Consider the following 17,220-nt stretch of genomic DNA (forward strand, 5'->3'; position numbering starts at 1 on the left):
CTTCAGAGAAAAAATGCTTGATCCCCTCAGGGGTGCCAGTGGAAATCAGCTCAACCCTGCATTTACTAAGTGCCTACTAGTATTACAATGAATTATTTCAACAACTTTTTTTTTTTTTTTTTTGAGACGGAGTTTCGCTCTTGTTATCCAGGCTGGAGTGCAATGGCGCGATCTCGGCTCACCGCAGCCTCTGCCTCCTGGGCTCAGGCAAGTCTCCTGCCTCAGCCTCCTGAGTAGCTGGGATTACAGGCACGCGCCACCACGCCCAGCTAGTTTTTTGTATTTTTTAGTAGAGACGGGGTTTCACCATGTTGACCAGGATGGTCTCGATCTCTTGACCTCGTGATCCACCCGCCTCGGCCTCCCAAAGTGCTGGGATTACAGGCTTGAGCCACCCCGCCCAGCCTTTCAACAACTTTTTAAGACCCTGTGTATGTACCTGAGACACAAAAATAAATGATATATGGCAATTTGGTTTAGTAACAAAGTTAAACTCGTAAACAATAAATGTCAGATGTCATGCTAAAATTATGCACAAAGTACTCAGGTTGGTACAATAATAGCTGGAGGAGGGTGTTTAGAAATCAGGGGAAAGGTTTATAAACGAGATTATTTTATTTCTTAAAAGATGAGTAGGTGTTTGCCAGGTGGATGTAGTGAGGCAAGACTGGTAGGGAATGTTTCTGTCAAAAGAAGTGTCTTTAAGGTAAAAAATCTTCCAGTATTAATAAAACATAGGGTTAAAGAGAAGAGAAACATAGAAAGAAAAATGAGGTTGTCAGGCAGGCTCTAGATCATAAAATGGTGTGTTTGCAAGAGCCTATGGTTAAATTTTCAAGAATTTCAAGAGACAGATATTAAACTCAGTCATTCTTAGCAAGTAGGTTATATTAACTTACTCTTAAACTATATTACAAAGAAAAATTACTCAGAGTGGACCACTTCCTGACATATTTTGCTACATTTTACTGTTACCTATGTTTAGAATAATTGCGTTTATTGTCTCTATATGGTGTAAATACTATGTGATGGTGTGCTACTGGGCATTTCCTCCCAGCTTTGCATTCAGAGATGTCATGAAGTAGTGTGAAACCAACCAGAGCAGGAATATTTATGCTGTGAATGTTAGCAAATACAACAAGTCAGGGCTCCACCTTACCACCAAAAGCCACTTCTTAAACTGGCTTTCTGAACTGGCTTTTGATTGTTAAACCAGCCTTGCATGAACTCATGTATCATGTAAGATTTTCAGCTTTTTCATAGAGAAAGAGAATGATCAATCTGATTTGGGTGAATGAAAAGGAGACAGTCAGAATGACTCACAAGTTTGACTTGTATAACAGAAGCAATGGTGGCGCCATTTATTTTAAGAGGACTCGAAGGTGGGAAGATACATAAAGTGGAAAAGATAATAAGGTTTGGATTTACTGCATTTGGGAAGCCCATGTTCCACCCCAGTTCATTAAGCAGTTGGTTTTATGGGTCTGGAGCTCAAGAGAGTCTAGACTGTAGGTATGTACTTGAGTCACCTGCATGCAGGTAGTAGTTTAAACCATGAACATGATGATGTTGCTCAAGGTGAGTAAGTAGCAAGAGAAGACTGTCAAGGCCAGAACTCAAGAAATATCAACATTATAAGGTGGGCAAGGAAAAGGAGCCAGTAAAGGAGTTGATATTGCATGTCAGAGATGCCTGAGGACAAACAATCTCAAAATAAAGTTCCTGAGCTCAGTCGTCCTTTGAGAGAAGGAAGCTAGGATATAAGCTGAGAATTTCAAGGCAGTAAGTAGTATCAAAAAGGCATAGAGAGATTACTGTTGACAAGAGAGTCCAGGGGACCTAGCAACAAGCTTCCTGAAAAAGAGACGGGGATGAGTACGGAGAAACTGACCTTTGAGATTCTTCTTTAGTAGATGCTTATCTAGCTGCAAAACCCGGAAAGCCCAGGAAAAAGGGAAGACGAAATGGGAAAGTATATTTTCCCCAAAAGATACATTTGGTTAAAAAAAAATTGCTCGAAATTTTCTAGGTATATTCTCCAAATACACCAAAGCATTCCATTTTTTTATCCAACCATTACACATACTACATGATTGTTTCTAAACTAAGAATGTACTTGAGATCTGCATTGAGAGAGGATCTTAAAAAGGTATATGGAAATTCCACCCACTTTTTCCTCAACCCCAGAACATAAGAATGCTTTAGATTTTTTTTAAAACTATTCCAAATTTAATGAGTATTTGACATATTTAATTTAGGGACTATCCTGGGAATAGTTACATGGCAAGTAATTCTTTCAGTTTCCTATCTCCGTACTTTATAAAACTCAGCGTTGCCCAGAGCTTTTTTCTTCTACTCCTCCAGAGATTTTTCTATTGGTTGTTTGGAGAATGGTATACTGTTTAGATTTGTATATGGAAATGCCTCTAATATCAACAGATGTAGCAAAAGCAAAATATATTACGTGGCTTCACTTAGCCTTCCTTTCAAATGATATTTAACCTCATCCCTTTCTGTTGTGGATGCTGGGATTTAGAGGGGTCTATTGTCACTTTTTAAATAATGACTAAGTTCCAGAGGCAAAGGCACTGAAGGGCTGCCAGCTATTCATGCATTTTACACGTCACTGAATACATGGCATGAAATGGTTTCGGAAAGGAGCTTTGGGAAAAACTAGAAAAAACAAGTAATAGTGCACTAAAATACACTAAATCTCATGGATGCGAACTCATTTGGAATCTGTCATGTTAACTTCTGCAAAGCTAGATTAACTTTTAAAAGATTTTCCTATCTTTAGATCATAAAGTTTCCCTCTCTTTTTCTGTTTTAAACTATTAGCATTTGAAAGAACACCATCAAACATTCCTATTTGGGATCTTGTGGTCGGGATGGTCAAACCCAGAGCTCAGCTTCAGAAGCCCTACCCACTTCCCTTTCTATGCCTTCATGGATTGTGTCTTCAGTCCCCGACTAGACTGTGTGCAAAAAGATAGTGCCTACTGTGTCATTGTTCCCAACGTGTTGTGCTTATTTAGACCTTAAACCCTATTATCTAGGTTTACGTCATTTTACAGAAGAGGCTGAGACTCAGCGAGGTCAGTTGCTTCAGTTACAGAAGTAGTAAACGATGAGCTAGAATTAAAAACAAAGCTCATCTCTGCCCTTAACCATTATGCTATACTGCCTCTACATATGTATTATGAATCTCAAATCATATTTATTACATTTTGTTATGTTTAAATGCAGAAAACCATCATTGGCAAGGGCCCCTGCCTTCATGTTCCTAACAAGCCTCACACGTAGCAACGTCTAGGCAAAATAAGTCCTTGAATAGCCAGTGTCATCTTCTATCAACCCACTCCAGCACCAGGCACTGCGGCACACAGAGAGAGAGATCATCTTTGTGGTTTGTGATTTTTGTCCAGTATAAAAGATAACCCATGGATTGTAGTTTAATTGCTCTGTAGGACATAAACCAGTTCTGTATCTGTGGAGAGCCCTCAACACCATCCCCAAATTCGAAGACTTGCTAGGAAGACTCCTAAGACTCTGCATACAGTTCTGCTCATTGCCATGATTTATTACAGTGAAAAGATACAAAACAAAATCAGCCAAGGAAAAAAGACACATGGGGTGAAGTCAGGGGAAACTAAGTGCAGGCTTCCAAGAATCCTCTGCCAGTGGAATCACAGAGGATGAGTTTAATTCTCCCAGCAACCAGTTGTAACAGCATTTGTGAAAGGTTGTCAACCAGAAAAGCTTACTAGAGATGGAGTGCCAGGGGTTTTTACTGGGAGCTAGTCACAAAGGGCAGTCTCTGCCTGGCACATACCAAACTTCCAGACTCCCAAAAGGAAAGCAGGTGTTCAGCAGAAACTATATTGTTCTACAGTTTAGATACAGTAAGGTACTTTGATCAGTTCTGGGAATGGTGGAAGCCCCCTGAACTCCAGATTCCCAGAAGCCAATCAAGGGCCAACCTTGCAAATCCGGTCTCTAAGGATAAGTAATCAGGTCTGCTTCATTAACACTTTTTTTCTGCACAGCAATTTTATCTCAACATTTTTCTTCAATGCCAATTCTCAGTTTCTTGAATTGTACTTGGAACCAGCTTTACTATCTGCTGGGTCCCTGATTAATGAGTTGAGTAAGTCTTTGATACATGCTCATTTTATGTACATGTATATATGTGAGTCATGTCAACTTAATAAAAGGTTTGACAGATAATAACCTAATGAAGCTAAACAAAGTCCAGCCAAAATTAATGGACAAAAAAACATTAACTCAGTAATATCAAAATTCACTCTGCACCTCATTTTAGTTATTTAGGAAAAAAAAAAAAGCCTTTATACTTACATTTCACACTTTCTTACTGACTTTAGAAAGCCTTCTGATTTAGGTGGCAATCACTTGCCTAGTTGTACTTAGGGCAGTATTAATGAAATAATGAATGTTTCTGCAAGGAAGCAATAATATACAAAGATCAATTTCCTCTTTAGTTTTACCAATCAGAATATTAAAATGCTACATTGTTTCAGATGAAATTCCCCATTTAAATATATGACACATAAGCCAACATTTAGAAATAGCTCCTTGTGTCACTAGCTTTTGAGTCTTTAAAAAAAGCCTTAAAGTTTCAATATAATGTGCAGCTTATATAACGTACATATATAATACTTTATATATTATATATTAAGTAGCATCCTTATTGTGAACTTTGTCATACTTCTGAAATTTCTCCAATCATTTCAAATTTACTTCAATAAAAATTTCCCTGTATTTTGTGAACTGCATTTTAAAATCAGAATGTTACAAATTTCCATCTATAATAAAAAAAATTCATGCTTTATTAATAATTCTAATTAGAAAAGGATGCAATTAAGAGCTGACATAGCTAACATAAACCTAAGAAAGGTAAACTTTTCTTGAATAAAAAAATAGGAAATACTTCAATGAAAAAAAAATCAAGAACAAAAGGAAGGAGAAATTTTTCTAAACAGTACCTGTTCCTTCTTCACAATTTGCATTACTTGTGCAAATACATCATTAAATAAATACTCATCTGATATTTACAAAATAGAGGTAAGAGAAAAACCTAAACTATCAGGATCTTTCATTTGTTATTCCTCTTCCAATCTTCCGGATACATTACATACCAACTAAACACGTGATACTAGTTAACTATAGTTGAAAGCTTATCAATTAAATCATCAATGGTGTAAACAAGAAGCTGAATGTCTGCTTTTTCCTTCATTCGGTGATCACTATGTTTTCGGAGGATGACATCCACATCTGTGCTGAGTACTCGGTCGGCAACCTGCATTGATGTATGCCAAGGTACAATATCATCCTTCATGCCATGGAGCAGTCTTATAGGGCAGTTCACAGGAATTGGGCTATGTAACAAGCAGTGGTGTTCGGCTTCTTTAATGAAACTGTACTGAATGTGATAAACTCCTTCTTCATGGTATTTTGATGGCATGCTCCACACACCTTTCATCTCGACTTCCTTTTTTACCTATGGAAAAAAGAAAAATAAAGTATTTGTGACTTTATGCAATACTAACACATGCGATAGCTTTAAGTAATCTAAAAAAGGCAGTTCTTGAATGAGAAGATAGAGATAACAAAAGTATAATAATAATTTTCAATAATTAATTACTATGCAAGGTACTATGATGGGTATTACATACATATTATTCCATAAAATTCTGATAATAATTCTGTTATTATCCCATTTTTATAAAAGAGGACATTAAAGTTTAGATAAATGAAATATTGTGCTCAACAGTTGAGGGCCTGGCTACTAACTGTTATGACTAAGACTCAAACTTGAATTTAAATTTATCTAACTTTATCATACACTATCTTAAATCAGGTGTTGCTTCACCCCAACTGAAAAGAAAAATGAAGTGGGAGAAAAGTATTACAATTTCTTGGAATCAGTCCAGGTATCATTCATATTTGTATAAAATCAAATTATACACATACTTATGCAATTTTAGGCTGAACATAAAAAAATAGTTTTCCTTCCAAAGTCCTAGAAAAAAAAAATCTGATTTTTGTTTTGGACGACAAAGAAGGCTTCCACATACTTCCTGAAAATCAAACAATAATATGTGTACGTTGAATCCCATAAAATGAAACATACATGTCCTTGACTTTTTGAGAACTTATTTTTTACATTATATTTTATCTTAATGTTTCTAATTAAAAAATGAGAATTTTGTATGAGTAACATACAGACATTACAGAAAACATAATAATAATTTTTAAAAAAGAAATAAACCACCCATAATTTTATCTTATGGATAGAAAAACCATTAATATTCTGGCTTATTTCTTTACAGTATTTGTCTATATGTGTTTTGGTTTCTATATAAGTAAAATGCAAAATACATACATATTACATACTCATATACAGTTTTCTATGCTGCTTTATTTAACACACATATTTCTGGGTTTAAAAAATTATATGAAAAGGTTTTAAATGCCACACTGCCATCCACTGTAATTGACTTAATTAGCTTGATCATCTCAAACTGTTGGATACTTTCATCTACACTTTTGAGCATAAAAGTTTATTTATATATATAGACAATCAGAGCTTAAAACTAAAAAAAAAAAAAAATCAAGCTATGAATAGTTTTAAGACTTTTGCAATTAAATGATATGAAGGGCATTTCTAGAAAAATGGAACGGACATCTTATTAAAAATTTTTAAAAAATAAGGAAAGAAAAGCTATACATATTTGAAAAATTTAAAGTTTCACAAATATACTGTGATTCTTCCATGTTTAAAATTGTTTATTGCAAATGTAAAAAGGAAAACAAGAACTTAAAATATATAATATAATCTACATGTACTTTAGGCTTTTAATGTATTTTTTTAATTCCAGAAAGATTTAATTATTCAGTTAAAAAAAATCATACTTCGGGCCGGGCGCGGTGGCTCAAGCCTGTAATCCCAGCACTTTGGGAGGCCGAGGCGGGTGGATCACGAGGTCGAGAGATCGAGACCATCCTGGTCAACATGGTGAAACACCGTCTCTACTAAAAAAAATACAAAAAATTAGCTGGGCATGGTGGCACGTGCCTGTAATCCCAGCTACTCAGGAGGCTGAGGCAGGAGAATTGCCTGAACCCAGGAGGCGGAGGTTGCGGTGAGCCGAGATCGCGCCATTGCACTCCAGCCTGGGTAACAAGAGCGGAACTCCGTCTCAAAAAAAAAAAAAAAAAAAAAAATCATACTTCTAAATATGTCTTCAAATGATTTAAAATTAAGCAAATTCTACAAAATTATAAAATGCATAACTCTATATTAATATCACGGTGTTTTCTGTATTAAAACAACATATGAACCAAATATTTAAAGTAAAGATGACATTCAGTTATCCTCAAGTTACTCAGGATTATTCCTGAAATTTGTAAATATTTCAGTAGATTAGTTCCACTGGTTATTAACTGAAGTGGAGGCTTTGCTAATTAATGGGACACTAAATTGACAATAGTTTCATTTTAAGCATCCCTAGCCCCCAACTAGCTCTGTTACCTGCCACTGAATTGAACAAAAATGGGTCTATTTGAAGAACAAAGTTAACTTTATAAAATGTTTTATGTCTCAAATCCTCAAGAACAAAAAGTTTGGAAACAGCAAAAACATTACCTAAAGAAAATGTACAATATATTAAGCTCTACACTAAGAAAACTTATCAAAGCAATATAGTTCAGAAGCTTACACTCCAAACAGCTGTGCATCATGTCTCAGGCCCTCTAGTGTCCAAAGAAGGAAATAATGAATAGAGTCAGTTAAAGACGAAGGTCAATGAGGAATGCTGGGCTTAATATTCGCTAGATTATAAGAGATGGTAAAAATCTCCACATCTGCTCTGTTGACATTGTTAGGGCTAGCTGTTTATGTGGAGAAGAAACAGTGGGCTTAGTGTTCCTGCTCTTTCTTTATATATGCTTTTAAGTTAACCAAGGGCTCAACATGCTTCTGTTAACAACTGCTTATCTGATTAAGTATTAGCAAAACTATGCCCTGATTTGCAGATTATAAATCTTCTCAGCCACTTAGGAAGTATCTACTCTATAGTCACTCTGAATGATGTGAACACACACACACACACACACACACACACAGAAATGTACATGGCTGAGCACAGTGGCTCAGGTCTGTTATCTCAGCACTTTGTGGGGCCAAGGCAGGAGAATCTCTTGAGCCTGGGAGTTCAAGAACAGCCTGAACACCACGGAGAGACCCAGTTTCTAAAAAAAAAAAAGAAAAAAAAAAAAAATACAAAAATTAGCCAGGCATAGTGGTGTGCACCTGTGGTCCCAGCTACTCAGGAGGCCGAGGTGGGAGGATCTCTAGAGTCTGGGAGTTCAAGGCCGTAGTAAGTGACGACTGCACCACTGCACTCCAGCCTCGGCAATAGAGAGATACCCTATCTTAAAACCCTCCAAAATAAAAACAAAACCAAAACAAATGTACAGAGGTGTTGTCATTTACCAATAATGAAAAAATACAATCAATTTCCCAACCCCCCCAAAATCAACTCCTTTTCAATCTGCCATGTCCTTGAGATAATTTCCTACCCCAGGAACTGCTGTATTATTGAGTTAAGAGGATGATCCACGTTTAGATCCACAAAATGGCAATGGTGGGAAACATGAAGACACTGAGCAACTATGTATGAGAAACCACCAAGAAAGTGAACAAAATTCAGAAACAGGAGATAAGTTCAAGGAAGACCAGCTTTGTAATTTTAGCCCTGATAGGAAATAACATGAGAAATCTGAATACACACACAATGCTGTTTCTTAAGGAGCTGAGAACAACATAAACTAAGAAAGAACTCAGATAATACGTGGCACAGGTATTAATGCAGAACTTGAGGTAAATCAATGACATTCTACTATTCAACACTACATACCTTTTTTTCTTTCTTTTTTTTTTTTTCATGAACTTCCTTCTCCTCTTCTTCCATTTTCTAAAGCATTGTTCTCAAACTTTACAACAGATTTATCAAAATATAGACTGCTGGGCCGTATCCCCACTTTCTGATTCAGGGTAAAACCCAAGAATTCAGGTTTCTAACAAGTTCTCAGGTGCTACTGCTGCTGGCCTAGAAACCGTATTTTTTAAACTACTGCTCTGTTTTCTTCAATTTCTGTGTCTCTCTGACTCTGACTGACAATATCTGTCTGGAGAGTTCTGTTGAGAGGATCTGAGGCTGCTTTTAGGCTAAAACAAAGAGAGCCAGCTCTTCATATTCATGGTTTCTGCATCCATGTATTCAACTAATTTTGGATCAAAAATATCCAGAAAAAAAGATTACATCTGTATTGAACATGTACAGACTTTTTTCTTGTCTCTATTCCCTAAACAATATAGTATAACAACAATTTACATAGTACTTACATTGTACTAGGTATTTTAAGTAATCTGGAGATGATTTAGATTATATGAGATTTTGTGCAAATACTACACCTTTTTTTTTTTTTTTTTAAATGAGAGACTTGGCCATCTATGGATTCTGGTATTGTGGGAGGTCTTGGAAGCAATCCCCTTCAGATACCAAGGGATGACTAGTTTCAGTTGATTAGCCCAATCTAACCCAGTCATAACAACAGGCACTACTTCCCATACGCCACAAAGTAGGAGGAGCAAAAGGAGTTCACGACGTATGCTCCAAATACGTAAATGTAATTAATAAAGAAAATGTTGCTAAAAAAATAAACTTCAAAGTGAGTTTTTTTTTTTTTTTTTTTTTGAGATGGAGTTTCGCTCTTGTTACCCAGGCTGGAGTGCAATGGCACGATCTCGGCTCACCGCAACCTCCGCCTCCTGGGTTCAGGCAATTCTCCTGCCTCAGCCTCCTGAGTAGCTGGGATTACAGGCATGCGCCACCATGCCCAGCTAATTTTTTGTATTTTTTAGTAGAGACGGGGTTTCACCATGTTGACCAGGTTGGTCTCGATCTCTCGATCTCGTGATCCACCCACCTCGGCCTCCCAAAGTGCTGGGATTACAGGCTTGAGCCACCGCGCCCAGCCAAAGTCAGATTTTGTTAATGTGTCTCAAATCTTTGGCAGAATGATTTGAAGCGACTGTGAAGAAAGGAAATCTTAAAGAAAATAATGCCAAATAATTAAAGGTAGAAAAGAGATTGTGTACTGAAAGGCAGCTAAGACAAACGATGGGCCAGCATAGTAAGTCAAAGGACTCATTATGTTATCTGTCCCTCCTTCCTTCAAAGAAAGAGAGAACAGAAGTATGAGGTAAATATACTGAGGTGGCCAAAGTGACTTTTGACTTACCTCAACAGGAAGCTGATTAAACTGTGTCACCAAGCCATCTGCAGCTGTAGCTACACCAATAAGAGCCATGACCTTTTCTGGTCGTGCAATTGCAGCATGAAGCATAAGCCACCCCCCGAGGCTAGATCCAACAAGAATCTAAAAATAAATAAAGTTTTAGGTCTTTAAGATAGTATAGGGTATAAACATAAAGTATGTACAATAAAAAGTAAAATAATATATACTATTAGAAAGTAAAAATAACACAATAATTTAAAATCAAATATCAAAACTGATTAAACATTCAATTTAAATAAAAACATTTTCTTTTTTTTTTTTTTTTTTTTGAGACAGAATTTCCCTTTTTGCCCAGGCTGGAGTGCAGTGGCATAATCTCGGCTCACTGCAACCTCTGCCTCCTGGGTTCAAGCAATTCTCCTGCCTCAGCCTCCTGAGTAACTGCGATTACAGGCGCACAACACCACACCTGGCTAAATTCTGTATTTTTAGTAGAGATGGGGTTTCGTCATGTTGGTCAGAATGGTCTTGAACTCCTGACCTCCAGTAATCCACATGCCTCAGCCTCCCAAAGTGCTGAGATTACAGGCATGAGCCACCATGCTCAACCAAATATTTTCATATCTAAAGAAACAGTTTAAATATGAGGTTATAGTCAGTAACTATCATCATACTTCACAAAAACAGTCACCTGTGGCCCTTCAGCTAAGTCATCAATTATAGAAAGAACATCTTTTCTCCATTTCCCCAACGTGCTTTCCTCAAGGTTACCATCTGAACTTCCAACTCCTGAGTAATCAAACCTGGAAAAGAAGAAAAAAAAAACGGTATTTGCTTCTTTAATTTTTAAGAAAGACAGCACCTTCCTCATTCCTATAATGCTTATAGTAAAATATCACAATCGGTATGTATTTTAGCAAATTCTATTGGCTTATTAACTTTCAAATATCTCCTATGTCCAATCACTTTTCTCACCTCCACTGCTACCAGCCTGGTCCAAGTTACACTGTCTCTCCACTGAACTTAGCCAACAGTCTCCTAAAAAGTCTCCTGTTTGCATTTTCACACTCATAGTCTTTTTCTATAGAGTGATCCCTTCCAAACAAAACCATGTCTTGCAAACCCTCCAAAGGCTTTCAATAATCTTTAAATCTAGAGTCCTTATCATACTTTGGTGCCTGATCATCTCTCTAATCTCCTTTCTCATTGTTTTCTCCCCCTCTAACGCCAACTGTAACCTCACTTTCCTTCTTGAAGTTCCTGTTTCATCATCTTTTCTCTTCACATGGCACACTCTCCTCCAGATATGCATGCAGATTGTTCCCTCACTTCACTCAGGCCTTTGGCTCAAATGTTACATCCTCAGAAAAGCCTCCCATGACCACTCAACTATTAAAGCTGTGCTTCTTTCACCATTCTCTAATTCTTTACTCTGCTTCATTTTCTTCATAGCACTTATTATTACTTGAGATATATTTGATTATTTATGGTCTGTCTCCCACATTAGAATGAAAGCTTCACATGCGGACAAGCTTTGTTTCAATGTACTCCTAGTGTCTAGATCAGTTCCTTGCAATGGTAGGTGCTTGGTGTATATTTACTGAATTAATGGATGGGAAGGAGATCAAAATAAAATTCATCATCACCAAGCCATCCATTTCTCCTTTCAACTTCTTAGTTATCTAGGCTCAAAGTCTGTCTGGTCTATGAATTTTACCTCTCCTTAAGGGTGTCAAATCAATAAAAAAATCATGGTGATATAAAGTATCATACCACACCCACAGGTTACCTAAACCCTAGTCATACTGAACTACTTCTAATCCCCAATTACATCCTTTTATAACTTAGAGCCTTAGCATGTGGTTCTGCTGCCAAGAATGGCTTCCTCCCCAACCCAAATTCGTGGTCATCCTTTAAGTCATGTCACCTCCTTTGAGGAACTTTACTTGACATTTATGCCCCATTTAGTACCAGTTTCTTTGTATCTACTCAATACTTTTCATATTGTATTAAAATCAAGTTTGTTTTTAAACATTCATCTCCCTCTGACTAGAATGTCAGTTCATTAAGGGCAGACTGTTTCATTCAAGTTTGTTTTTCCAGGCTCCAGAATACTGCTTGCTCTATACCATCACCATTCATTCTCATCTCTTCTTATGTTCATCCCTTTCTTTGCACTTTGGTTAAGTCCAGTATCTTGGTGCAGGTGTGTGTTTGTCATCTTAGACCTAGAGTATCACAGTAACCTTCTACCTTGTGTCTCTATGACTCTGTTTTTAAATAGAGTCACTATATACATGTCAGGTTTTTTCTTTAACATTATATTGATATAGCATTAACTTCAGGGCTCCCTGCAATATACAACATAGTGCCGGAGAATCTATTTCCAAAATGTACTCCAACCTTCAGAATAAGAACAGATTTTACAAGGGTTCTGAGCATGAAAATAAAATAATCCAGTTAATTTGGTAAAACAAATGATTAAATCCATATAATTGACCAAATTTCTGCTAATACACAGGTAATCCAGAAGTTTTATATATAGTTATATTTTCTAGAATTATTGAATGAATGTTAGTGAGTCACTCTTCTAAAAATTTAGATGGATAGATTTTTAGACTGTTAGTGCTAGAAAATAACTCAGAAGTTATCTGTAGACCAAGCTCCTTCTTTTGATGACAAACTTAGGTCCAACATTTATTAACTTACTTGTCTTGTAATTGAAATTGCTAGAATTTATTGTAGAACCCATGTTTCTTGAATTCTAGGCTAATCTTTTTATGAAATCATACCATCTCTTCTGGAAAGTAGATACTGAATATATGACTGTATAGGTAGACCTTATAAAAATATAAAGTTATTTACTAAAATAACTGTCAGTATGAAAAATTAGGAATTATAAAATCCAGCTTTAGTAAAATACCACCTATCCCTATTTATGCTTATACAATATCAAATTACAGGAGAGGGAAGAGAAAATTTAGCAGAAATTTGTATTATATTTCTTTTAAATACATGGATTACTTTTAGATAAACAGTGATCAAGTAAGTCCTTAAGTCTCCAGTGGAAAATGATAATATAAGAGACTGTATGAAAGCCAACTAGTATATCTGTTTGTTGTTACATTCATTATTGCCTCTAACGAGCTTAGTTAACACTACTTCTCTTAAGATGTCCTTTCTTGCCAGGGTTGTCAGTGTGGCACAAAGGCCTTTAAAAAAAGGTCTATTTAAGGTTGCTTTTAAAATTACTCTAAATCACAAGATGCAAGTTTACAGGCCATTAAAATAATTTATAAAAAGGCTGGCATTTACTTCAACTGGTTAGAACAGAAGTAATTCTCCACTGTTGTGCTAATGGTAGCAATCATTTTCTCAGTAATGTGTTGCTCCTACCTTATGTAGGCGTGACCTAGAGATTTGCAAAACTCCTCAATCGCCAATGCTTTTGTACCATTCATATTAGAAATATAGCCAGGGATGAAGATAATTCCTGGACTTTTGCCTTTTAGCCTCTTATAAGCCAGTTTTGGAAGGTCTGGTCGATTAAGGAAAGAGAGTGACGTCTTGTGTCTGCAAGCTAAACAAAGTACACAAAACATAAGCTATGGTTTGCAAATTCGGTCGTTGAAAAACTATATATATTTTCAATCCTAACTTTCTTATCTTAATGAATTGATGTAAAATGCTATTTCCATTTAATAGGAAAAACAAAAACAAACTCAAAGTACTAAATTAATAAGTCTGTGCATGAGATTTCTAGTTTTAAAATCATGCCAACATCAGTACCTTCTTTGAGCAAGATCCAACCTTGATTCTTCCAAAATACACAATGAGGTAGCAGTTTTAAGGCAACAAAAGACAGAGACTAATCAAAAAAATCTTCCTGTAGCTACTTTATCATCTATCCTAAACAGTATCAATCAACATTCACATTTATCCGCAACAGTTTCAGCCCTCTCTTGTGAGATTTTTGGACTCATTTTAAAATTTATTTTTTGTTTGATGAGTTTCACATCCCCTATTTTATTTTTCTTTTTTTTTTTTGAGCAGAGTGTCACCTTGTCACTCAGGCTGGAGTGTTGTGGTGCAATCTTGGCTTATGGCAACCTGGACTGCCTTGACTTCCGGGCTCAAGCCATCTTCCTGCCTCAGCCTCCCTTAGCTGCACTACATGCATGTACCAGCGCACCTGGCTAAATTTTGTATTTTTGTGTAGAGACAGGGTCTCTCTATGTTGCCCAGGCTGATCTCAAACTCCTGGGCTCAAGTGATCCTCCCACCTTGGCCTCTTAGTGCTAAAATTACAGGTGTGAGCCACTATGCTTAGCCTTGCATCCCTGACTTTATTGGGGATCAGGGAAGACACAGGTTTGGTCTGCCCCTTGAAAACTGTTTCAAAGGAAGAGGTGCTGTGCCTTTTTTTTACTGACTCCCATCCACCCCACCTGCTCACCCATCCATCCACCTCAACCAAGAAATCATGAGCCACAGTAACAAGTCATAATTTTATATCAGCTGAGGTGGTTTCAATGAGCAGTTTCTTTAAAAATAACATATTAATAGTACATTTTTGGAAACAGATTTCTTATAGGCCTATGCAATCACTTTGCATTTTATTTGTTTGGTTTTCTGTAAATGGAACACACAGATTTTAGTGTAATTTAAATATAACAGTACACTTGATGAACTTTATAAGAGTATTCCATTTCATCATTTTTCAGATTTTCCATTATAAAATCCATACTTGCTCTTAAGAAACAAGCAGATTTTTTTTTTTAAAGAGTCATTTATAATCCCACCTCTTCTTTCCAAAGACACTAGGTTTGTATAGTTCCTTAGGGTCTTTGGACTAACAAATTTTCTTTTTTTATATTAAATGAAGCCATCCTCCACTTTGAAAACTTGTCTGTCGTGAGAAGAGAATCCATGTGTGCTGCTAAAGTTTTCCCCATTTTGTAATTAGGAAGCTGATTTTTAAAAAACTTAAACTGAAGGCCTTAAAGCTATCCTTTTTACATGTAAGCCTGTTTCAAAGTATAGAGAAAAACGCCAAATTTAAAACTTTGGTAAGGGCAAGTTATGATGACTCACTGATTGTGTCAGCAAAAGTGTTCATTTCCCATTATCTCAGCTGAGCACGAAAAAAAAATTCTTACTATTCTTTTCCAGAAATCACCTCCCAAAACAGTAATTTCCCCGAGATAATTATAATTTATTTAACGTAAGTTCTAAGTAGACAGATTCATATAATTATATCCATAAATCATCTCTGAACATAAGCATTAGTTCAAAGCCTGGTGCATGAGTGCTCAATGAATGTTTGCTAAATAGATGAAATAATATTATACTCTGGTTAATGAACTGACATACTATGCTTTGCCAGGAGTATTTGCATGTATAACATGCCTTTTGGTTGTGTACAATTAAATGCAAGTTAAACTTATTACAAAAGTTTAAAAATTTTAACTCCATACAAAACATCTCTGCCATGACATTAATTACCACTCCAAGCACCATGCATCTGACAGCCGTGTGGCAATGGCGTGAACAACATACAAAGCCAAAAAACAAAAGGGTCTAATTCAAATACTATATATACATATACGAGGTTCTCTGATTTTTGGTCCAAATTCTAGTATCCTTTGTGCAATAATGATTACGGTTCTTTCACTGAGTGGGTGCAGCAAGAAGTCAAAACTAGAAACTGAAGTTATGGGGGCGTCTACACTTTTTACAAAGAATATGCCTCACATTGTTAGGTTCCCTCAAGTCAAAGGAGAGTCTGTCTAAGCATTTTAGGAGTCACAATCTAAAAACTCCTAGAAGCAACTAATAATCAAATGCATTAAACGCTCATTTTAACTTTTCCTAGTGGCGTTTAATGCAGGAGAGGCAGGCAGGGAGCAGTTCTTTAAACTGCACAGCGCAAAATGCCAGCGAGGGCCCGGTATGCCCAGAATGCCGCATGGCGCGGGAGAGCTCTCCTCACAGCCTACACTACAAGTGTACATAGCGCCTAGAACTGGGGTGCTGAGAAAGGGGGAAGAGCATTTTTGAACCGGGCGCCAAAGACGCACTGCACAGATACAGGAACTGACGGAACCCGAGGCGTTCGAAAGTACGTATCCTACTCCCGCCTTTGGGACACTGACCTGGGAGCCACCGTGGCGCCCGCTGAGGCAACGAGGCAAGCAGCGTGTTGAAGCCACAGTGGGGACCGAAGAGGACAGCTGCCCAGCCCCAGCTCCGACAAGGTACCCAGGCCGCCACAGTGGCCATGCGCGCAACCGCCATCTTCCCGGCTGTCCCGGCACGCCGCAGCGTCCCACAAAAGCGACCCCTGCGCACCGGAACTGAGACTGCGCATGTGCTGAAGGCTGGAAGGCGGAACTTGCTGAAGGGCGCCCCGCGCTATTTTCAACTTGCGAAGAGCGCACATGCGCAGAGCGTCGTGGCTCATGCCCTTCGTTTGGGGCTGTTGGTTCTACTTGTAGCAAGGTTTGGCTTAGGGCCTTTGGGATGTTTTGAGTGGCGTCGGGAGACTGCCCTATCAGCGGGCTGAGAGATAATACAGAGCTGGAAGCTTGGAAAGGAACCCTATCCAGCGGCCCTGGATTGGAAGCTGCAATCCCGCCGACCGTGTGACAGTTTTAACCAGTAGCAGAAATGCTCCCGGTATCTGACATTAATCTCGCCTGTATAACCTGGAATGGAATCGGACTTTCCCTGCTCTAGACGTATGTGACTGATTAATGAAACATGAATTATCTTGGCCCCTTCCTTGTGCTATATGGAAAAGTAAATTTCAGTTAAAAAAAAAAAAGATTTCAACGAAGAATACAACTGAGAGGATTAAATAAATTTTAGGAGAATATTTTATAGTCCGGAGGTAGA

General features: G+C 37.4%; 1 protein-coding gene across 2 annotated transcripts; it reads right to left on the bottom strand.

Annotated features, from left to right (window-relative positions):
- Positions 1-3,554: 3,554 nt before the first annotated feature.
- Positions 3,555-16,940, bottom strand: ABHD10 (abhydrolase domain containing 10, depalmitoylase). 2 transcript variants are annotated; one of them, XM_003935475.4, is made up of 5 exons: positions 16,479-16,669; positions 13,720-13,903; positions 11,015-11,126; positions 10,327-10,464; positions 3,555-5,518 (listed from the first exon to the last, which is right to left on the bottom strand). In XM_003935475.4, the coding sequence occupies exons 1-5, from the start codon at positions 16,618-16,620 to the stop codon at positions 5,174-5,176; spliced, it is 921 nt and encodes a 306-aa protein (XP_003935524.1). In that variant the 5' UTR covers positions 16,621-16,669; the 3' UTR covers positions 3,555-5,173. The 2 variants fall into 2 exon arrangements, with proteins under 2 accessions (XP_003935524.1, XP_074260502.1); XM_074404401.1 differs by lacking the exon at positions 13,720-13,903 and having other exon boundaries at positions 16,479-16,940.
- Between the last annotated feature and the right edge of the window lie 280 nt (positions 16,941-17,220).

Source organism: Saimiri boliviensis, chromosome 8 (genome assembly GCF_048565385.1).
Source record: "Saimiri boliviensis isolate mSaiBol1 chromosome 8, mSaiBol1.pri, whole genome shotgun sequence".
Classification (NCBI taxonomy): Eukaryota; Metazoa; Chordata; class Mammalia; order Primates; family Cebidae; genus Saimiri; species Saimiri boliviensis.